At 43.3% G+C, this 24087-nt stretch overlaps 1 protein-coding gene across 10 annotated transcripts in view; it reads left to right on the plus strand.

Annotated features, from left to right (window-relative positions):
* The window catches only part of STXBP5L (syntaxin binding protein 5 like), a 412558-nt gene that overhangs the window by 259776 nt on the left and 128695 nt on the right, over nt 1-24087 (plus strand). For all 10 annotated transcript variants that reach the window (XR_005597546.1, XR_005597541.1, XM_039534539.1 and 7 more), the window contains 4 exons: nt 632-704; nt 6222-6369; nt 9085-9152; nt 17868-17908. Coding sequence is in view for 8 of the 10 variants with exons in the window: in XM_039534539.1 (XP_039390473.1) it covers nt 632-704; nt 6222-6369; nt 9085-9152; nt 17868-17908 (330 nt within the window). In the remaining 2 variants the exon portion in view is untranslated. The remainder of the gene's footprint in view (nt 1-631; nt 705-6221; nt 6370-9084; nt 9153-17867; nt 17909-24087) is intronic.

The following is a 24087-nucleotide window of genomic DNA, read 5'->3' on the forward strand; positions in this document are numbered from 1 at the left end:
TCTCTTTCTTCACCTCCAGAGTGTACCTTCGTCATCTTTGTCTCCTCATTAACTCTCCCCAATTCACATTTTAAAATAATGGATCTTGTGAACTTTTTGCATTTGAGGTTACAGCTGTGCACTATTGGGAGTTGGTGGACTGTGCATCTCAAGGAGTTGGTGGAATGTAGCTTTGGACAATCACTGCCCACAGAAAGACTCTAATACCTGTTAAACCTTTGCAGTCTGTGATCACAAGGTCTATAACAAGAGTACCTCCCTGTGTGTGATAATTAGATTCGGTGATAGAGTAACATACCCAGCTGCCTTCAGATGTCAAGGTGGACTCACCTACTCCACTCCTTTACTTTTCATTCAACACCATGTTAGCATGCTATAATTATACCAGGCTATTTTTGCCATATATGTTTATCAACAATTATGTTGCCAAAGCTACTTATCATTGTGGGACATCTACATCACTGTCTGACTCTAATCAAATGCCACGCTTTCTAATTTGCAAATCTGTCTTTATTTATTTATTTAAAATACAATAATTGTTCAGGAGAGGATTATATAATTTGGCTAACTTGGTTAAAAGGCTTAACAGGAAAGCTCTGCATGTTTTTTGTGCTTGATTCCTCACTTTTAGAATTTCAAGAACCCTATGCTGTAGTTGTACTATTGGAAAAAGATCTCATTGTTGTTGACCTAACACAAAGCAAGTAAGTACAAAGTCTATATGAAACTGTTCCTGCTTCATAAATATCTAGCTGATAATGTTGAAAATCTATTCAAACTTTTCTTTTTTATTTTGCTGGTGTAAAAACTTTACATTAATTGGAGGCAATTTTACCCTAGGATAATGTAGGCCAGTGGATTTTCCCATGTTCTCTAAGATAATATCTTATGTCCACACATGGTAGATGCTCCAAAATCATTAATATCTTCAGCACATCCCAGCCTGGAATTCTAATAATACTAATTATTTCTCCTCTCCAGTCAACACTGACAGGCCTGTTCAACAATATTTCACTAGGCAAGCATATATTCGTTTGTCTGATTTTTCTGTGTAAGTCAATTCAGTTACAGCAGTATAAAACCTGGTGGAAGTGAAATCAGAATCAGGCCTTCTTCTTTGGGTTATTGTCCCTATGGGTGCTCTAGGTGAGGATGTGTGTACACCCATGCACTCTCAATCGAAGATTTTTCTTCTATTAGTGCCTACAGGTCTGCACCTACACCGTATGCCTTCATATGCTCCAGTAAAAGGGAATACAGGAAGGAGCGGATCCACATCACTCCAGTTCTGTCTCAACCACCTGCAGCTAGTGATGGAGTTTTGAAGCATCTACTGTCTAGCTAACTTAGTTATTCTTCTGCCACATTTTTATTCTTAATTTTCATTTCATATGTAGTTTTAGGGGTTTTTTGTTGTTAATTTACCTTTCTAGCACAATTTATGCTTTGAAGGGAGGTCTCCCCCCCACTTCTTCCCCCCTTTTTCTTTGATGCCCCCTTTTTCCTCTCAGGCCTTCTTGACTGGTGGCTATTCTTGCAGGATATGCCCAAGACCCCAGGATTCAAGCCCTGCCAAACCAGTCACCAGTCTATTCCCCATTCAGTGATGGGCAATCCAGTTGCCTCCATTGTCATGGAAAGACTCACGTCCCATCCAAGTGTAAGATCTGCTCTGGTTTAAAGGCTGGCAAAAACTAAGGGAAGAAACTTCTCATTGAGTGCTCCCTTAGACCCAGGGGGGCAGTTCTGTCCTCCATCCTGTACATTGGACTCAGCTGCAGAGACTTCATTAGTTCCAGCTCTGACCTCCAGAAACTAGGGGACAACTTCAGTCTTGCAGAAAACAACCAAATGTAAGAGACTCCATTCCTCTCCACTTAGATCTGGGAGTAGGGAGACTTGTGTCCTGCTGCAGATACTGGTAAAGCTCCCACCAGGTATAGTACCAATGCACCAGAACTGCTGAAAGAGACTTTTACAAAGCCAGGTGTCGAGAAACTGTACCGAGAAACCCACTGTTGAGCAGTCCCAAGATATGGACCCATCAGAACCAAGATTGGACTCTTACAGACAGAAGGACTCATTGAAGACTAAGGATTCTTCAAAGAAGTAATCTTACGTGGTACCGTCCATTGGCAGCCAGCCCTCTCCAGAATGACTGGGGTATTCTCTGGTACCACCTCCAATATTGCTAAACTTATTTTTCATTGAGAGGAACACTCCCTGGACTCAATAGTACCTTTAAAGTTCCTCTCTCAAAGGACCTTCACATTATGGAATACTTGTTTTCTCATCTCACCTCTAACTTTCTTATTGTTGATGCTGCCAATGAAAGAGTAGGAAACATCACTTCAAATCAGCATTGTCTGATAATGAGCATAAGCATCTGGACCTCCTAGGGCTTAAGACCCACTCATCAGCCTCTCTTCAGTTCCAAGTCACCAACTACCAAGTCCTGATGGCAAAATATGACTTAACCAACTATAGTACATTTTCTCACTGTATTGAGTTTTTGCCTCAGGACAAGAGAGCAGTTTCAAGCTCTTATTACAGAGGGTGAGACGGTAGCCCAAGCCTCCTTGCAGGCATCCCTTGAAACAGCAGATATGGATTCTCATTCTATGACCACTGCCATAGTCATGCATTGGGCTCCCTGGCTACAGTCCTCTACTTTATCCAGGAAAGTGCAAAATACTGTTGAGACTTGCCCTTCAAAGGGCCTAAACTCTTTAGTGACACCTGGATGGTTCTCTTCACTCATTCAAGGACTCCTATCTGGATGACTTACTCCACAAAGGCCATTCTTTTCTTGAAGTTCAGTCTGACACTCAGAAGGCCCTAGCTCCATTCCACTGCCTAGACCTGCACCTCAACATAGACAAATCAACCCTGATGCCTGTGCAACTGTATTGGGGCCACCTTAGACTCTGTGGCAGTCAAGGTGTCTCTACTTGCAGACAGATTCACCATGATGTCTGACCTCATCTCCACATTGCAGCAGAGCCAACAAACCATGGTGAGGGCTAATCTTCATCTTCTGGGACACATGATGGCTTGCACTTTCGTAACCCCCTATGCAAGGTTGCACTTCCAGTGTCTTCAAGCCTGGCTCAAGACATCCTACACTCCCAACAACCATGTGCTGTTCACAGAGGTGCTGGTCCCATGGATTGTATCCAACTCCCTCAGTAGGTGAAAGGACCCTCAAAAAGTCTGCATGGGAACTGCCTTCTCATGTCTACCTGCCACACACATCATCACAACAGGCTCCTGACTTCTAGGATGGGGTGCTCACCTACAAGATTGTACAGGCCAAGGCAGGTGGACTTCTCAAGGGTTGTCACTACACATAAGTGCCCTGTCTTCACTTCCTACCTCTCAGCTAGCTCCAATCAGTCAGAGTGATGTTGGACAACTGAGCAATCATGTACTATATAAACTGGCCAGGAGGAGCAAAATCATGATCTTTATGCAAAGAGTCAGTGATGCTATAGAACTGGTGTTTATCCCAGGAAATAAATATCTCAGTGATCTCCCTGTGGGGATCACAGAACACCATCACAGATTCACTGAGCTGAATTTTTCATCAAGACCACAAGTGGGAGCTGACCAATGTTGTCTTTCAAGAAATCTGTCTTATGTGGCATCTTACACCCCTTCCAACTCAAAATGCTGCTACATCTTATCAAGTGGGGAACATGGCACAACTCCCTGGAAGACATTCTCCTTGCCTCTTGTCTGTTATACACATTCCCTCAAACTTCACTGATCCACAAAGCCCTGCTCAAACTGAAACAAGAAAAAATAGTTATCATTTTCATAGCTCCCAGATGGCTGAGAATGGTGTGGTTCATAACCCTGCCCTATCTGGTGACATGTCCACCTCTGCACCTTCCCCTGATCACAGACCTTTGGATCCAGGAATCAGGCTCCATAACCCACTCCAACCTGTCATCCCTGCCTCTCGGGTCTTGACTTCTCGGTAGTTCTTGGGTGTAGAGAAGGAGTGTTCTCCTGAAGTCCAGTTGGTTCTGTTAAATAGCAGGAAACCCACTACATGAAGGATTTACCTGCAGAACTAGAAATGCTTCCAGATCTGGTGCACCCAACATTCTGTATCTCCTACCAATTCTCCCCAGGCATTCATCTTCAACTATGTACTAAACCTGAAATCGCTGGGTCTTTCCCTGAACTCTGTTAAGATTAATTTATCTGTCATTGCAGCATTCCACTCACCAGTCAAGGGTGTCTTTGTCTTGCACAGCCTAGAACAACAAGATACCTTAAGGGCCTCCTTAATCTGTTCCATCCAGTGTGGGACCCTATCCCATACTGGCACCATAATTTAGTACTTAACACATTAAAAGGACCTCCCTTTGAGCCTGTGGCAACGTACTTGCTATTCCATCTGTCCTTCAAGATTTTGTTCCTTGTAGCAATCACCTCAGCCAGAAAGATGGGAATTAGTAGCTCTCATGGCTGACCCTCTATATTACAATTTATCCAGACAAAGTTTTGTTGTGTCATCACCCTCACTTCCTCCCTAAAGTGTCATCAGAGTTCCACACCAATCAGGACATTCACCTGCTGAAGAAATGAGTCTCCATATACTGGACATAAGATGATCCCTGGCTTTCTCTCTTCACAGAACTAAGCCCTTCAAGGTATCCCCCCAGACTCTTTGTTTCCTTTGCCAAGAGAAACTATCTAACATCCAACTGGGTGTTGGAGTGCATTTTGCATTGCTACGAGTCTTCTGGGATGCAACCCCCTCCTAGAGTCATTGCTGACTCTACCAGGTCTCAGTCTGTTTCCGTTGCACTCCTTAGGAATGTACCCATCAAGGACATTTGCAAGGCAGCCACCTGGTACTCCATTTCATGTTTTCACAGCATTATGCCCAACTCCATGCCTCCAGTGCGAATGCAGTCTTTGGTGAAGGTGTTCTATACTCCCTAGTGGGTCCACCTCTTCAGCACTTTCTTCCACATTAAGGTACTACTCAGGAGTCTCCTCATACTGGGATGCTGGAACTGGATGACAGGGAATGGATCACTTGATGATTACCTGTTCTGTTCATTCCTTCTGAAGCATCTGGCATTGGCCACTGTCGTAAGACAGGAAACTGGGCTAGATGGACCATTGGTCTGACCCAGTATGGCCATTCTTATGTTCACGTGAAGCACCCACAGGGACATTAACTTAAAGAAGAAGGAGACATTACTTACCTTGTACAGTAACTGGAGTTCTTTGAGATGTTTTGTCCCTATGAGTGCTCCACTACCAACCCTCTTTTTCTTCCTGCTTCAGAGATTTACCATGCTCTGAGGTTGAGAGGAACTGGAGTGGCACAGGTCTGCTCCTCCCTATATTCTCTCATGAGGAGGCATGCAGTGCAAGCCCACAGGAACTACTAGGAGAAATATCTTTGATCAAGAGTGCATGGGCACACGGACATCCTCACAAGGAGCACCCATAGGGACAAAACATCTTGAAGAACTTCAGTTACTGAACAAGGTAAGTAACCTCTCCTTGTGCATTTTTCATTTATGAATGACATTCTATGCTTATTGTTGCTCTAAGTGTGAGGCATTACTCCTTATCTTGACAGATAAAGCTAATAGAAGTGAACAGCAATTAAATTGAGGGCTGACTTGTCTTCAATTGCTTCACTAGTACAAACCATGGAGAATTAATATTCCACTGTCAAATTGAGTCAAATTGTTTATTATGAGACCTGGTTACTAATACAGTATGTCTACAGCATAATTTTATGGACAATTCTGGCCTTGAATTGTAATATAAATCATATGTTTTTGATTCTAGCGTTCACAAAACATATGTAATCTTTGTTTTATAGGGAAAATTCTTCAGATGTGGGGGAAAATTAGAACCTGATCCTGCAAACCCTTACTCACACAAGTAGTCCTATTGACTTTAGTAGCCTACTTATGTGACTAAAAACTAACAAGAGAAAGGACTGCAGTCATGGTACCTTAATTTTGTGACCTTTATTGGTGACTGTACATTTTATTCTTGGGATTAAAAACAATAAATATGTTTTAAAGAAAATATGAAATAAGGAAAATAGCATGTGTTATGAATAATGATAGTTTTAATTTAGATAAATTTGTTTTTGTTTTGTATACTTTAATATTAAAGAAAATCTAATATTACTCCACATATCACAGTGGTACTAATAAATTGTCTTCCTCCATTAGTTTTCCAATCTTTGAAAATCCTTATCCCATTGACATTCATGAGTCACCAGTTACCTGCACAGAATATTTTGCTGACTGTCCTCCAGATTTGATTCCCGTATTGTATTCTGTAGGAGCTAAACATAAAAAGCAAGGATACAGCAATAAGGTAAAAAAATAGATTTTATTTATGAAGAGAGTTTAATTGTAAAAATCTAAACTGTGTACATAATGTTTTGGAAGATTATTTTCATTGTCTGTCTTCTCACATTAATACTTATATTAAAATAAGGTAAAGGGATACCACTAACTTGAAACTCATATTTCTAGCTCAAATTTTTTCCCTTATTGTAGTTACAATTAATGTCTGAGATTATTATAACTGAAAGATATTATCAGGGGAAAAGATTTTTCACTATTTTTTCAGTTTGTTTACTTTGTGCATTTGACAGCATGTATGCGCAGACAATTTCCCTCTTATCTCTGTAAAGTCAATTAGGCCCTGATGCTGCAGTTGGTTCTATGTAGGCACTCAGACCTCTGTGCCCACATGGCGCTCCACTGTCTTCAGCGGGGTTCCATGAGAAAGTATGTTCCATCCTTGCAGACCTCCTTGCAGGATCATGGGTCCTTTCTGAGAATTTGCAAGTAAATCTGTTAATTAGTTTGAGGTAAAATTTATTCAAAATGGGTCCTTTGAGAAATTTAGCTCCTGGTATCAGACTGTTTTTTGTCTCTGCTGTTTTCAATAATGGAACAACATGCACCCTCCAAACTTCCCATGTGGTTAAAACTCACAGAAACCTGATGCATTGTCTGCATTTGTAGATTTTTATTTTTAGGTACTTTTTAGCCATTATTGGTACTTTTTAGCCATTATTGCCACCATTTAAAAAAAATACATTCTGATTTACATATATTTGCATAAATGGACATGAATATAAATACATTTGTATAACTCTAAATAAATTTATTGTCATGTTACCAATTTGTCCTACTCATACCCACGCCCTGAATTCATTCTCCCAGTCACTTACTCCAGTTCATTTCTACTCCCGCCCCCCACAACTCCCCAGACACTTCACCACGTTCCTCCATTCATTCCACGCTTGCCCATCTGCTCATTCTGCACATCCATCCCCCTACTCCACACTCATCCATTCCACATCAGCCAGGATGATCACTCCATACACCCAGCCATTTTCCAGGCATCTATACAGTACGTACATCTTCACTCATTCGGCAGATTCCCCCCCCTGCCACCCCTCTCTCTCTCTCTCACACACACATGCACACACACACTAATTCCATGCACATATTCCATCCTCCCGGGGAGCAGTTCAGCAGTTGCCTCCACCAACCCAGTTCCCAAACTACCAGGAGAGGAGGGAAGAGCATAGTTATAGCCCCAGTTATTTATAAGCAAAGCCCATGGACAGACAGTATTTGCAGCGACAGTCCTGTTCCTCCAATACCCCAAGTTCATGACTTCCCATTTCTATACTTGTCTCTTCTTTCCCTAGGCAAGAAGCTCCCACAACCCTAGTCCCCTTGCAACCAGCTCTCCTCCTTGAGAGAGAGAGGGAGAAAAAAAGCAAATGGGTCTTTAAAAATCAGTGAAATCTAATTTGGGACTACAATCATTATTATGCATTAGTCAGAATAGTATGATTATTGCATGGTTTCTCTACAGGATGGAGTTAAATTTGTTCAGGTGCCCTAAACTGCATTTCCATACCTCAACATGTGATTTTTTTTTTTTTTAAGTTTAACCTTAACTCAGAATTTCCTGGATTTATAGCACTTGGTTTGGGACTAATTACAACATACCTGTAATGTTTTAACCCTTAAATTACTGATATGTGCTTTTAATCCTAACTCCGTTTTAAAATAGTTCTTAACATATATTTCTGGTAACTGGGTGCAGCTGTCTTGCCTTCTTTTTCTTGAACTCCTACGGGAGCTTGACTGGGCCTGAGCAGACATTGCCTTCCTTTTCCATGGAAACTGGGATGTGCAGGAATCATGATCAAGATAGGCTTCTTTATGGTCTTGAAGATTCTGTGCTGCCTTAGCAAAGAAGGCAAGAACTGAATCGACTCTGGAGACTGAATTCTTCTCCCGTCCCTATAGCTGGTCACCTCTGTGAAGGATTGTGGCACATTGACAATGCAGTGTTCAAAAGTTTGCACAGCTGCATTTGGTCCAACAGTTCTGGGGATATCATTTATTTATCATTGATTATTTAACATTTGTATGTAGCATCATAGATATGCCTGGAGCTTTGCAGAGGACCAGATTATGATACTCTTACTCCTGCTGGATAAAATCTTATTTCACACGAGATCTTGTTGCTTTCACTGAGAAAGGGTTTCACAGTCTTGTCCACAGGGAGTAAAAACACTGTGCATGCCACAAAGAGTTTATAATCTAAGACCCCAATCCTACATTTGGATCCTCGCAAGAAGACTGTTACGCCTATGCAGAGTCCTGTTGAAGCCCCAAGGGTCAGCCCTTGTGAATCCAATAGAAGGATCAATTGATTGTTCATTATTCATTCCTCCAACACTTATTATAAAGAATTTCAGTCTGAAAAGCTGTTAATTCAGAACCTTCCACTAGACCACACAAACATTTAAATATTTTTTTAAAAATCTCACTGCCTTTAGGACAGATAATATTATAAACAATAAATTAGAAGTTGCATCTACATAAATGTATTTTAAAATGATCAAGATAATGTTACAACCTTGTCTTCATTTTTATAAATTAGGTATATTGCTTTTTAGAAGAATTTGTTAGGAAGTTATTCATTTTAAAAATGTGCATTCCACCAGCCCATAAGAAATAACTCTTTTCTGTGAACTCTTGTAATTGTGTTTAGGAATGGCCAATCAGTGGGGGAGCATGGAACCTAGGAACACAGACATATCCTGAAATTATTATTACAGGGTAAGAACACAACAGAAGGTTTGTGCTTTTACAAATGTTAATATCTAGAGCTTTTAATGATGTACATCTATAGGTCAGCCCTACCCACCTCACAATATAGTTGGCTGACATGGGCATCTGAATATGAACACTCTAACTCCATTACATAACAGAAATGTATACTACTTTTAGGGTGAAAATCCCCCCAGTACAGAGGGCCCACAGAAGTACTTATGCAGCACTTAAGCCCAATGATAAAGTCTTAAGTAGCATATAGAGCCTTGTGCTCAAGATAGGGTTGCCAATTCTGGTTGGCCATATTCCTAGAGATTTAATCACATGACATAATAGTGAATTGAATATTACTCTTTAATTCCTGGCGACTCCAGGACAATCCTGGAGGGCAACCGTAGCTCAAGGATATATTAATATAGGAACCATGGATTGAGGCTGCAAGCCAGTAAGGGGCCCGTGTGCCGCTGAAGAAGGGATCTAAATATCCCTGGGAAGGGGTGGCCAGTTCAAGAGAGTGCTGTAGTCTTCGGTGGGTATTAGGGAGGAAGAAGTAACATTAGGAGGGTGGAGAGCCAAGAGTACCACAAGCATTTCTGCAGGGGGGGAGTTGTGGTTTATTGGGGGCCCTGTGGCTGGATTGGAGCTGGAACCAATTTAGTGTTAATCTCCCATAATTTGTTTGAATGCTATGCATTGGTGTGAATTTTACCTTTCAAGCTAGATTGTGTCTGTAATACGCAGCCCTGCAGTAGAAGAGGGTGGAGGGGGCAGGGGATCACATTTCAGTGACAGACTCAGGAACAATTCTGGATGACTCAGATGTGTGAGTGGAGAAATATTTACAGTATTAACGTGTTCTGTGGTTTTAAGCACTCATCATGACTACTAACTCTTGGAATAAGTTTTATTTATTCAAAACTGCAACCCATGTAGAAGTATGAATTTTGTCCATATTGGAGTTACTCATAATTTTTCTCCTATTGGTAATTCACTTTTTAATTGCCTGTTTTATTTATCCATAGAATGTTAATTGCAAAGCGTAAGTTTGGATGTGAATTGGTTTGTGCTAACTGCTACAAAATAGCGTATTCTACTAAGATAAGCAGCTTGATAGCAGACATTTTCTTATAGACATAGTTATGAAGAACTAAGAATTAGAGCTGGGCAAAAAATTTTGTATAAAACATTTTTTCAGTGAAAAATGAAGATTTGGTGACACCAAAATGTTTTGTGAATTCATGTCGGTTTCACCACATTGGTATGGTAAGAAAAACCTTTAAAAAAATCCACAAAATCTGAAATGTTTCATTTCAACATTTTAAAAACAATATGTTTAGGTTTTTTGGTTCAAAATGACTTTTTGTTTAATAATTTCCTTTTATTAAAAAAATGAAAAACTTTTAAAAAAATGCTTGAAACCAAACTAAAGTGTTTCATTTCAGGTCAAAAAATGTTTCATTGAACCCAAAATGATTTTCTTTTACTTTCTGATTTGCTGACAGTTTTGAAAATTTCAGTTTGACCCAAAATGATTTTTTTTCAATTTTTAGAATTGCCAGAGAACTAAAACATCTCTACCAGGGTTATGATTAATCTCTTAAATTTGTAATTGATTAATACACAAACATGACTGTATTGGAATATGTTAAACGTCGTTTCACGAACTAGCATGAATATTGGATAATTGTCTGTAAGGCGATATCTCTTCAAATACAATTTCAAAGGCAGAAGAGACCATGATATCATCTAGTCCAGCCGTTCTCAAACTGTGGGTCGGGACCCCGAAGTGGGTCGCGACTCTGTTTTAAATGGGTCGCCAGGGCTGGTGTTAGACTTGCTGGGGTCTCGGGCCAAAGCTTGAGCCCTGCCTCCTGGGGCCGAGGGCTTCAGCCCTGGGCGGCAGGGCTCTGGTTACAGGCCCCCCGTCTGGGGCTGAAGCCCAGGGTGGCAGGGCTCAGGTGTGCTCAGGTTTAGTGCCCCATTGCCACCCTTATTTCTGCACTGCTGCTGCCACCCCTGGGCTGACAGCTGGAGCCCCACCACCTCCACGTGAAGGTTTGCGGTGAGGAAGGAGAGCTTGAGCCCAGGCTGTCTCCCAGGGAGGAATTGGGGGACGGGAGGAGAGCCTGAGTGTGGGTAGTGGAGCTCCAGCTGTTCCCTTTATCCCCGCTTCCCAGGTGTGCACAGCCCTTCTGCACGAGTCCCAGCCACCCGGGGCTGACAGCCAGAGCTCTTAAAAAAAAAACCAAACACACAGCTTGTGCTTCCCTGGACACATTCCGGTGCCTCCTTTGGAAGGCCTGCCCCATAGTTTGAGAACCGCTGGTCTAGTCTGACCTCTTGTATATCACAGGCTACCACCACCACCCAGCCACCCTCACACTAGCCCCAACAACTGAAATTGGATTGGCTCGGGTGATGCGTGAACCGCCTGTTTAGGAAGGGCCACCCCTTCTGCTCGCCAAAGCCCGGAGCCCCTCACTGTGGCTGCCAGCCCACCCGAGTGCCCCTGGCCCCAGAGTGCCCGGCAGGTGGCCTGAATGCCCCCAGCCCCAGAACGCCCCCAGCCCCAGAGTGCTGGGAGGGCGGCCCCAGCACCCTCAGCCCTGGGGCCCTGAGCAGCCCCAGCACCTGGCTGCCCCAGCCAGCCTGCCCTAGTCCCAGCCCCCACCCACTTTAGGGAAGAGGAGCAGCCTGGGCTTGGACCACGGGAAGAGCGGGAAGCAGGAAGTGGCCTCGGAGTGCAATATGGGCGGGGCCACACCTGGCTGCTTCCCGCCACCCATGCCCACAGGAGACTAGACTATGGTGTGCCACAGGGAGAGAATAGGAGGAACCAAGTTGCACTGGTGCCTGAGAACCCTACAGTGGCAGGGAAATGATTAAGCGAGTTATACCCCGATAATCCTGGCAAGTGGCCTGCACCCACACACTGGAGAGGAAGGTGAAAACTAGGGCTCTCAATTAATTGCAGTTAACTCAAGCAATTAACTCAAAACATTAACTCGATTAAAAATATTAATCGTGATTAATCGCAGTTTTAATCACACTGTTTAATAAGAGAATGCCAATTTTCATTTATTATAAATATTTTGAATGTTTTTCTACATTTTCAAATGTATTGATTTCAATTACAATACGGAATATAAAGTGTACAGTGCTCACTTTATATTATTTTTATTACAAATATTTGCACTATAAAAAAGATAAACAAAAATGGTACTTTGCAATTCACCTCATAGAAGTACTGTAGTGCAATCTCTTTATTGTGAATGTGCAACTTATAGATGTAGCTTTTAGGGCTGTTGATTAATCACAGTTAACTCATGCTATTAACTAAAAAAAAGTAATTGTGATTAAAAAAATTATTAATGATTAAAAAATTAATCGCAGTTATAATCGCACTGTTAAACAATAGAATACCAATTGAAATTTACTATATATTTTGGATGTTTTTCTACATTTTCAAATATATTAATTTCAGTTACAACACAGAATATAAAGTGCACCATACTCACTTTATATTATTTTTATTACAGATATTTGCACTGTAATAGTCCACTCAGTCCTACTTCTTGTTCAGCCAATCGCTAAGACAAACAAGTTTGTTTACATGTGTGGTAGATAATGCTACCTGCTTCTTATTTACAGTGTCACCTGAAAGTGAGAACAGGCGTTCGCATGGCACTTTTGTAGCTGGCATTGCAAGGTATTTACATGCCAAATATGCTGAACATTTGTATGCCCCTTCATGCTTCAGCCACTGTTCCAGAGGACATGCATCTATGCTGATGATGCTCGTTAAAAATAATGTATCAATTAAATTGGTGACTGAACTCCTTTGGGGAGAGTTGTATGTCTCCTGCTCTGTGTCTTACCTGCATTCTGCCATATATTTAATATTATAGAAGTCTCAGATGATGACCCAGCACATGTTCGTTTTAAGAACACTCTTGCTGCCAGTTTCACAAAATGCCAAGAAGGTACCTGTAAAGGTCCGTGTACGGGTCCCCTTGTCAGGTGAGGGGTCGCTCTTCACCTTCGGGGTGCCTGGGAACCAGGCCACCTCACTACCGGAGGCTGAGTGGCAGTTCAGTCTTACAGTCCACGCCCTAGATCAGGGCGGGACAACAGGCAGTAGCCCTGGGCTCAGACCCTCAGGCAGGGGCTGAGCAAACACCCAGCAGTTCAGGGGCTCAGGCCCTCAGGCAGGGGCTGAGCAAACACCCAGCAGTTCACGGGCTCAGGCCCTCAGGCAGGGGCCGAGCAAACACCCAGCAGTTCAGGGGCTCAGGCCCTCAGGCAGGGGCCGAGCAAACACCCAGCAGTTCAGTTTGTAAAGCCCAAGCCCTAGCTCAGGGCGGGGCAGCAATAGGTACAGAGCTCAGTCCCTCAGGCAGGGCTGAGCAGCAGTTCAGTTTGTAGAGCCCAAGCCCTAGCTCAGGGCGGGGCAGCAACACAGATACAGGGCTCAGACCCTCAGGCAGGGCTGAGCAAACCACAGGTAACTCCAGGCTTCTAAGCCTGAGCGTTGGGGTGAGGGGGAGACTGCCACCCGTGAGTAGGGGGTGGCAGGGGGGACGCAGGCCCACCCACTTCCCTGCGTCCCGGCCCGGGGCCCTAGCAGCGGCGTGGATCCGCTGCAGTCAGTGGGGATCCTGGCCGCAACACACTGACATAGGCTCAGTGTCGGCTACAGCCAGACTGGGGTCGGCTATCCCCGGGCCACTTCCAATCTCCCCCTCCGTTGGTACCTGTATCGTCGGGGCTTCGGCAGGGGGGTCCACCAGCATCGGCTCCTCAGGATACGGGTGCACGGGAGGGCTCGACTCCTCCTCAGGATACCGGGCTCGGGGCAGGCTCGGCCAGTCCTCCTCAGCGTACCGGGCTCGGGGCAGGCTCGGTTCAGCAGGAGCTCGGGCACCAGCGTCTGTCCTCTCCAGCGGCCGGGGCCCAACTGAGCGCTGGGCCCGGGCCTTTATACTTCCTGTCCCGCCCCTTGACTTCCAGGGGGCGGGGACAGGTGGCGGTGGCTCCGCCCACTGAGGCGGCTGTTCTGGCTCGTCCCTCTCAGGTGCGGCTGGGAGCCAGGCCGCCTCACTACAGTACCAATGTGAGATTTCTAAAGATAGCTACAGCACTCTACCCAAGGTTTAAAAATCTGAAATGCCTTCCAAAATCTGAGAGGGACGAGGTTTGGAGCATGCTTTCAGAAGTCTTAAAAGAGCAGCTCTCTGATGTAGAAACTACAGAACCCCAACCACCAAAAAAAGAAAATCAACCTTCTGTTGGTGGCATCTGCATTTTTGAAAATGAACATGCGTCGGTCCTCTCTGCGTTGTTTCGTTATCAAGCAGAACCTATTAGCATGGACGCATGCTCTCTGGAATGGTGGTAGAAGCAGGAAGGGACATATGAATCTTTAGCACATCTGGCACGTACATATCTTGCAACACCGGCTACAACAATGCCATGCAAACACCTGTTCTCACTTTCAGGTGACATTGTGAACAAGAAGCAGGCAGCATTATCTCCTGCAAATGTAAACAAACTTGTTTATTTGAGTGATTGGCTGAACAAGAAATTGGACTGAGTGGACTTGTAGGCTCTGAAGTTTTACATTGTTTTATTTTTGAATGCATAATTCTACATTTGTAAGTTCAACTTTCATGATAAAGAGATTGCACAACAGTACTTGTATTAGGTGAATTGAAAAATACTATTTATTTTATTTTTACAGTGCAAATATTTATAATAAAAACAAATATAACATGAGTACTGTGCACTTTGTTTTCTGCGTTGAAATTGAAATCAATATATTTGAAAATGCAGAAAACATCCAAAAATATTTAAATAAATAGTATTCTATTATTAACAGGAATCGTGATTAATATTTTTAATCGCTTGACAGCCCTAGTAGATTTTTGTTTATTACATAACTGCACTTAAAAATAAAACAACGTAAAACGTTAGTGCCTACAAGTCCACTCAGTCCTAACTCTTGTTCAGCCAATCGCTAAGACAAACAACTTTGTTTACATTTAGGGAGATAATGGTGCCCGCTTCTTATTTACAGTGTCACCTGAAAGTGAGAACAGGTGTTTGCATGGTGCTGTTGTAGCCGGTGTTACAAAGTATTTACATGCCAGATAGGCTAAACATGCATAGTCCCCTTCATGCTTTGACTTGTAGATTGCACTTTCTTTTATCTTTTTTTACAGTGCAAATACTTATAATCAAAAATAATAATATAAAGTGAGCACTGTGCCCTTTGTATCCTGTGTTGTAATTGAAATTAATATATTTGAAAATGAAGAAAAACATCCAAAATATTTATAATAAATTTAAATTGGTATTCTGTTATTGCTTAACAGTGCAATTAAAACTATGATTAATTGCAATTATTTTTTTAATCTCACGATTAATCACAATTAATTCTGTAATCATTTGACAGCCCTAGTGAAAACGCTAAAGGATAACTGCCAGTCTGACATGGGGGAAAATTCATTCCCAACCCACATATGGTGATCACTTAGACCCTGAGCATGTGAGCAAGCACTGGTCAGCCAAGCACCTGTGAGAGAGTATGCTCAGTGCCACCTCAGAACACTGGCCTATCCCGTCCCATTTCCAGCCATGGCTATCTCTGATGCTTCAGAGGACTATATTGTGGGAGTGGAGGAAATCCCTTCCTGACACCTGCAGGTGGCCAGCTGAAGCCCTGAAGCATGAGTTTTAGGAACATAAGACAAACTGGAAGTGAGCCCTGGGCTGTTGAACCCTGCCCTCCATCACAAGCAACCCTGTCAGGGCCAGCTCCAGGGGTTTTGCTGCCCCAAGCAGCCAAAAAAAAAAGCGGCGATCGCGATCTGCGGCAATTCAGTGGGAGGTCCTTCGCTCCGAGCGGGAGTGAGGGACCCTCCGCTGAATACTTGAAAGTGCCGCCCCGCTCCGGAGTGGCCGCCCCAAGCACCTGCTTGATAAGCTGGTGCGTGGAGCCAGCCCTGAACCCCGTCATATAATTGAACTCGTAAATTTGTCAGGCTCTCTCTTAAAACTAATTAATTTGTTTGTCCCCACAACTTCTATTGGGAGACTATTTCATAACCTCACTCCTCTGATGCTTAGAAACCTTCTTCTAAATTTCAGTCTGATTTGTTCATGGCCAGTTTATACCCATATCTTTTTTATGCCAACATTGTCCTTTAGCTTAAATAGTTCTTTACCCTCCTACATGTTTAGCTCTCTGAGATATTTATAGAGAGCATTCGTATCTTCTCAGCCTTCTTTTTGCTAAGTTAAACAAGCCAAGCTCTTCCAGCCTCCTCTTATAAGATAAGCCCTCCATTAACCTGATTCCATTACTATGATCCTCCCTTAACCCTAACAGCTCTTCTCTGCACCTCTTCCAGTTTGAATTAATCTTTCTTGAACGCGGGTGACCAGAACTGTGCAAAGTATTCCAAAGGAAGTTTTACCAGAACCTTATATAGTGGCATTAATACTTCTCTGTCTCTGTTGGAAATGCCTCACCTGATGCATCCTGGGATCGTATTTGTGTTTTACACAGCCATATCACATTTGTGGCTCATAGTAATCCTGTGAATTACCCTCACACCCAGTTCTCTCTCCTTCTCTGTTGCTTCAACTGATGAGCCCCCAACTTATAGCAGAAATTCTTATTATTAGTCCCTAAGTGCATGACCTTGAACTTTGTACTATTGAATTGTGTCCCATTTCTATCACTCCTGTCTTCAAAGTGATCCAGATCTTCCTGTATAATGTTCCAATCCTCCTCTGTACTGACGATGCCTCCCAACATTGTATCGTCAGCACGTTTCATTAGCCCACGCCTACCTTTTATGCCAAGGTGATTTATAAAAATATTGAATACAATTGGTCCCAGGATTGATCCTTGAGGAACTCCATTAGTAACCTCCCTCCAGTCTGATAGTTCACCTTTTAGCACAACTTGTTGCCTTCTCCCATTTAGCCAGTTTCTTATCCACCTTACAATTCTTGTGCAACTCCCCACTTTCATTTAACTAATATTTTCTCGTGTGGTACCATATCAAATGCTTTACTGTGACCTAGTGCAGCAGAATCTGGCCCTAATGGGGGTTATATAAAATAGTTCTCAAAATAAACAGTGATTTCCAAAAAGAAGAGTACTCTCATGGCACAGTTTTAAATAAAAACTAATTTACGGGCCACTTCAGAGAGTCTATTTTGTGATATATGTGTCATGTATTAAAAGTCTGGAAATTTCTCTTAACAATGCTTTTTAAAAAGTCTTGTATCCATGTGATCTTTTCTATTTAAAAGGGACTATTGTTGAAGTGTGTGTGAGAGCTCTGTCCTATAAAAGATTAAAAGTATTATTATGCAAAATCCTAGACAACAGTCACTTGTTTGGTAACAATAACTGTAGTAACATACGGTCAATGTGTATTTTCTTTGGTATGTGTGTACACTACAGATCAATTAAACTGATTTATTCTATTTACATTTGATTAATTGCCCTTCTAATATAGATATAAATTGCATCACTGCAATGTAATAGCTTACTTCAAGGTTTAGACTACATTGCAAGAATGATGGAAAGGTCACCTGAGTACTGTATTTTGTATTGTATTTTGTGCTGTTTGTATTTTCAGTAACTGAGAGGTGAAATTATATGTAGCTATATCTTGTTTTAACCAACGTTTAATTTTTTTTAAGTCATGCAGACGGATCGATAAAGTTTTGGGATGCCTCTGCCAGTAAGTTTTTAAACTTCGCTTTCTCATAGTATTAACAAATTATAGTATAACAATATTGGGAGAGGGGGAGTTATTTAAGATAGTATCCATAGGCAAGTAAGAATAATGGGATGAAATTAAGAAAATAATCATTCGGCTGAGTATCAGGAAGAAAAAATTGTGGCAGTAAGATATTAGACTGTAGAATAGTCTCCCAGAGGGAGTGGTGGAAAGGTCAAAACTTGGACATCGAATACTAAAGTGGACAAAGCACTCTAAAATATGCAGTAGGAGATAATTCTGCAGTGGATCAGGGACTTAGGACTAGGCTGGATCTAATGGGTCTGTTTCAACTCTAATTTCTGTCTTTCTGTGAGTACAGTTTATATTCCTACTTGTAACTGGATTTTTTTTAAAGCTAAACCTGTAATAGTTCATCCTATTGCACATATAATTCAAGATTCTTGACATTTGATATCAGGCTCTATATAATCTATTTAGTGTTAAAGTGAATGTACAGTGAATAATTTTTATGAGTAAGTGGACTGCTTTGGGCAAGATAAGAACCAAATCTGCACAGGTATGTTTGCAGAGCATTGTGCAGCGAGCAGGAGTGAGCCTCCACGCCCAGGTCGACAGACTTGGGTTAGCGGGGCTCATGATGTGTAGATAGCACTTTGAAGTTGCGGCTCAGGCTGGAGCTTAGTCAGGGCTGGCGCTTCCATTTAGGCGACCTAGGCAGTCGCCTAGGGCGCCAGGATTTGGGGGGGCGGCAATTCGGCGGCGGGGGGGGTCCTTCCGTGCTCCGGGTCTTCGGCGTCAATTCTGCGATGGGTCCTTCACTCGCTCCGGGACCCGCCGCCAAAGTGCCCCAAAGACTGGGAGCGCAGAAGGACCCCCCCGCCGCAGAATTGCCGCCAACAACCGGGAACGCGGAAGGACCCCCGTCTAGGGCACCAAAACCCTGGCGCCGCTCCTGAGCTTAGCCTTTGAAGCCCACCCTCAGAGCCCAAGCCAAAACTTCAAAGCATTTTCTACACAGCTATATGTTGACCTGGGGTAGGAGGCTTGCTCCCATTCCCATTGCATAGACATACCCTACCAGTCTTTTCTCTGAGCTTTATGGAAAGTTCTTCCACTGCACTATCAACACACACCCTTTCAGGGAAAAGCCTCAGAAAACAGCAGAGTCCCATGTTGTGCATAGAGTGGCTCAGAAAATGAGCCTGTTTCACAGAAAATTGATTTTTTGACAAAAAATTGTTGCTGAAAACCGAAATATTTTGGCCTAATACTGAAATATTTTAGTTCAAAATGTTGCCACAGTGCCTCCTGGGAGTTGTAGTTTGGATGTCTTCTGCTTCCATTCTCCTTTATGACATGGGCTTTCTGGCTTAACTACATTTCCCATGATGCATCAGTTTCTTTTTTCTTGCTAAAGGGAGAGGTGCATCATAGTCTTTAGATATGATGCATCATGGGAGATGTAGTCTGTCCAGAATGACAGCATAAGGTGCCGGAACTAAAATTCTCATGAGGTACTTGTAGCACTTTTATGAATCAAAATATTTCAGTTTTCAATCAGTCTTTTGGTTTGTTTGTTTTTTCCTATACATGGTATTAATGTTTTGGGGTGATTTTACTAAGTTGTTAGCAACTAGACCTTAAAGTCTTTCTCAGGGAGTAGTCTTTCTCCTGTCTAGCAGCAACCTCTGCATGTGACAGGCTGGACAGGAGGAAAGGGGAGATTCTCCTTGCCCTAGTAATGCAATACTGGGAGGTGAGGCTTTGTTAGATTTCTAGAATTTTACCAGATGCCCACCGAACATGCTGAGAAATGATCTTTCAATAATATATCATTTATATTTTCAAAATGTATCAAAAAGACTCTTTCTCATGTAGGACCAGGCACATGTCCAGTTTGGAGTATATTTCTTCAGCCATTGTTGAGCAAAAAAAAAATCTGAAGTTTTAAGAAAAGATTTTTGAAAAGAGATTTTTTTCCCACTTACCTTTAACTCAGAACTGGCTGAGGAGTTTTCTTCAAGCTTTCCACAAAAATTGGCAAAGAAGCCTAAGCATTTAAGAATTTAGCTCCAAAGAAGGATTTTTTCAGAAGGCTGTAATACAGTGAAATGGGTGCAGTAAAATATCATATGTGGTGATAAAATGAGCATTTAGGCCAGAGGTGGGCAAACTACAGCCCGCGTGCCACATCCATCCCATGGACCGTCCTGCCAGGCCATTGAGCTCCTGGCCGGGGAGGCTAGTCCCTGGTCCCGCCCCTGCTGTCCCTCCTCCCCCACAGCTTTGCAGCTGCGCGGGAAGCGCTCTGGGCAGCCGGGCTGTGCACTCCTGCAGGGCAGTGCAGCAGTGTGTCTGGCTCCAACCAGGCGGCGCAGTGCCGCGGCCAGACATGCTGCTCTGAGCGGCATGGTAAGGGGGCCGGGGCCAGGGAGTTGGATAAGGGGAAGGGGGTCCCGGGGGACATGAAGCAGGAGGTGGTTGGATGGGGCGGAGGTTCTGGGGGTGGGGTTGAATAAGCATGGGAGTCCTGGGATGCTTGTCAGGGAGTGGGGGTGTGGATAGGAGTCGGGGCAGTCAGGGGACAGAGAGCAGGGAGGTTGGATAGGGGGTGGGGTTCCGGGGGGCAGTTAGGGGCGGGGGGTCCTGGGAGGGGGCAGTTAGGGGACAAGGAGCCGGGGGGTTAGATGGGTCAGGGATTCTGAGGGGGCAGGAAGTGGGAGGAGGTCAGATGGGGGTGGGGACCAGGCTGTTTGGGGAGGCACAGCCTTCCCTACCCGGCGCTCCATACAGTTTTGCAACCCTAATGTGGCCCTCGGGCCAAAAAGTTTGCCCGCCCCTGCTTTAGGGCCAGCCCTGAGTATGCTGCAGTGCCTAGCTGCATTGCTTCTGGGAGAAAGTTGGTGATTAGTTGTGATTCAGAGTCACAGCTCTTTCTCTGAAAAAAAGTGTAGTTTACTTGCCCCCTTGTTACTGCTCTGCTGACCAGCATGTTGGAAGGAGGGCAGAGCCAAGTGCCCCACCCCATCTGCCAAGAGTGGAGAGAGCAGTAGTATGTGCACAGCCCTTGCTCACCCTTCTGCACGTGGGCCACACTGCAGGGAATGTTAACATGGCCATGTGAAGTGGCAAAGTGCTCCCTGTATTGCTGTATTAGTCTGGATCACAGTCTACCCCATATGATGTATGTAATACCGTGTGTGTGTATGTATTTTATTGTACATATGTAAAATTAATTATAAAGGAGGAGATTTTCAAAGGCACAAATGGGAGTTAGGCATCCATTCCCATTGGTTTTCAAGGTACTAAGGCACTTAAGGTACAAATTTCAAAAGTGTCTGAGTGATTTAGAAGTCCAAGTTCCATTTTTAAAAGTGACTTTGGCACTTAGGGGCTTATACCTCAATGAAAGTCAATGGTATTTAGTCTCCCAAGTCACTCAGGCACTTTTGAAAATGTTATCCATAACAGCCCATTGTGCTTTGAAAATTTCCCAGTGTTAGCAAATAAACTTTGATGGATGTTGTATCATTGGGATTAAACCTGTTTGTTATGGCTTGGGCATAATCACCACCTTGCATTCCAGGATGAATATAAAGTTGTAATGGAATGCTAAACTGTATTATATGTTCAGCCACTAAGTGGCATTGTGTGCAACATACCTTACTTAAGCTAACATTAGCCAGACCTGGCAGAGCACTAAAGGATCATACAGTGAACACATCTAGTGTGTATATCTCTGAGAAATAAAATCTGTAATAAGTCTATATCTGATACAAAATCCTGACCTGCTAGTAGCAGCCCTGCAACCTCCCATGTAGAAGCAGCTGCTGCTGCCAATAGATCAGGATGGTGGCTGACCTACTGGTCTGCAGTTAAAGCCACTGAGAATAACAAAACAGAAAAAGCCAAAGAGAAGCATGGTAGAAGAAAGAAGGTTGTGGACATCTGCAAATCCCTCATCTATTTACATTTTCACAAGAAGACACTGAAACAAACTGACTGTTATACATCAACTACAGTGGGGACTCCAGCAACAACATGACATAGTAACAGAAGTAAACTAGTGCCAGAGGAGAATGAACAGAAAAAACAAAGCAACAGAAGTTGCAAACAGAAGGAATGAAGCAACAAAGATTGCAGGATTTCATCAACAGGCACTCTTCAATGCCCCAGGAACTTTAGCTTTGACAAACCTTCACAATGGACAGACTGGAAGCAATATTTTGCAAGATTTCGAATTGCTACAAAGCTCCATCAGGAATCTGGAGATATTCAGATATCTTTAATTTATGCTATTGTGAAACAGGCGGAGCGTATCTTTAAATCCTTTGACTTTACTGAAGACAATTGCAAACATGGCTATGAAGGGGTTCTGGCTATGTTTGATGCAGACTTTATGCCTCAGAGCAGTGGTTCTCAACCTATTAATAATTGTGGGCTGTATATGTGGCCCATAGTGTGTTACCTGGGCCACAGGTTGAGAACCACAGCACCCCCCAACCCTCCCCACACACACTGCTATGCCCAGCGACCCCAGCTCAGAGATCTCTCCACAGAATGGGGCCAGGAGCAGAGCCCTGGTGGGGGAGCTGGGCGGCAGGGACCCCGATCTCCCGTGTGTGGGGCCAGGCAGCAACCCCAACCCTAGACCTTGCTGTGTGAGGCTAGGCAGCAGCCCGACCTGGACCCTGCCATGTGGCAGCCCAGGCCCTGGACCCCGCCGCCCTTTAGCACACATCTGGGCCGCAGCTGTGTGCTAATTGGACCACGTGTGGTCCACAGCCCATGGGTTGAGAAGCACTGCCTCAGAGTAATGTGGTTTATGAAAGAACAGGTTTTCACCAAAGAATTCAAGAACCAAGGGAAAAAGTTGAATGTTTTATAAGAGCTCTTCATGCATTGGCTGGAAATTGATTTTGGTACTACGGAACATAAAAATATCAGAGACAGGCTGGTTATTGAGTTAACAGATAAAAATCTTTCACAGCAGCTGCAGTTGAAGACAGATTTAACCCTAGCCATAGCTATATAGATAGCAAAGCAGACTGAAAGGCAGGGGAGCAACTTAAATAACTTGAAACTAACTTAGAAGTTGTAAGCAGACACTTGAGTGCTAAACGTCATTATCATAAAACCCCTGAGGCAAGGAGCTCCTAGGCTAAGACAGACAAGTGACAGCATACATGCACAATGTATGGAAAAGTTACATCCCAAGAGAAGGCACATGTTCAGCCAGAGGTGCAAGGTGTAATGTACTTTGCAGCTGTTTGCCACACCAAAGCAGTCAGGGAGTTGACACACATTAAGATAATCAAGAGCCATTGTTTCTGGGATCCATCACTAGTGACAATACTGAACCTGCTTGGAGAGTGAAACTGAATATTCATGGCAAGACTTTTGACTTTAAAATTATTTCAGGAGCTGACATCACAGTCATCTCAGAAGGGACTTACAATCACCTTAAACCCTTCCTAGAGATGACATTGCCTGACACAGTTCTGACAGTATTCTGAACTGCATGGCCAGTTCATCACAGAAACAACTTATTAAGACAAAAGCTATGCATTCACAGTGCATTGGATCACAATGTAGCAGCTATATGGCCCTATTGATAAAGGGGGAAGAACTCAATAAAGGATTTGATGCTACTGGACTTTTGAAAGGAGATCCAGTACAAAACAACTAAAGAGAAAAAAGCTGAACCATACAGTGCACAAACTCCCCCACCAGAGAAACCTTGAAATAGATTAGCTGCAGATTTATGTGAATTCAGAGGACATCATTATCTGGTCATGGTGGACTATTTTTCCAGGTATATAGAAATAATGGACTTGAAAGACACAACATGCCGCAGTGATAGCAAGAAACTGAAGTGCACTTTGGCTCATTTCAATATTCCAGAACAACTAGTGACAGACAGCAGACCACAATTCACTGCAGCAAAATTTAAGTTCTGAATGAAATATGATTTTGATCATATTACTAGCAGCCCACATGACCCAGAAGCAAATGGAGAGGCTGAGTAGGTATGCAGACAGCCAAGAAAATCCTTCAGCAGGAGGATCCATTCCTTGCTTTTCTGAGTTACTGATCATCACCAACTGCAGCTATTAGATATAGTCCAACACTACTGTGATGGGAAGACAACTCAGAAGTACTGTTCCGACTTTGAA

This window comes from Mauremys reevesii, linkage group 1, assembly GCF_016161935.1.
Source record: "Mauremys reevesii isolate NIE-2019 linkage group 1, ASM1616193v1, whole genome shotgun sequence".
NCBI classification, from domain to species: Eukaryota; Metazoa; Chordata; order Testudines; family Geoemydidae; genus Mauremys; species Mauremys reevesii.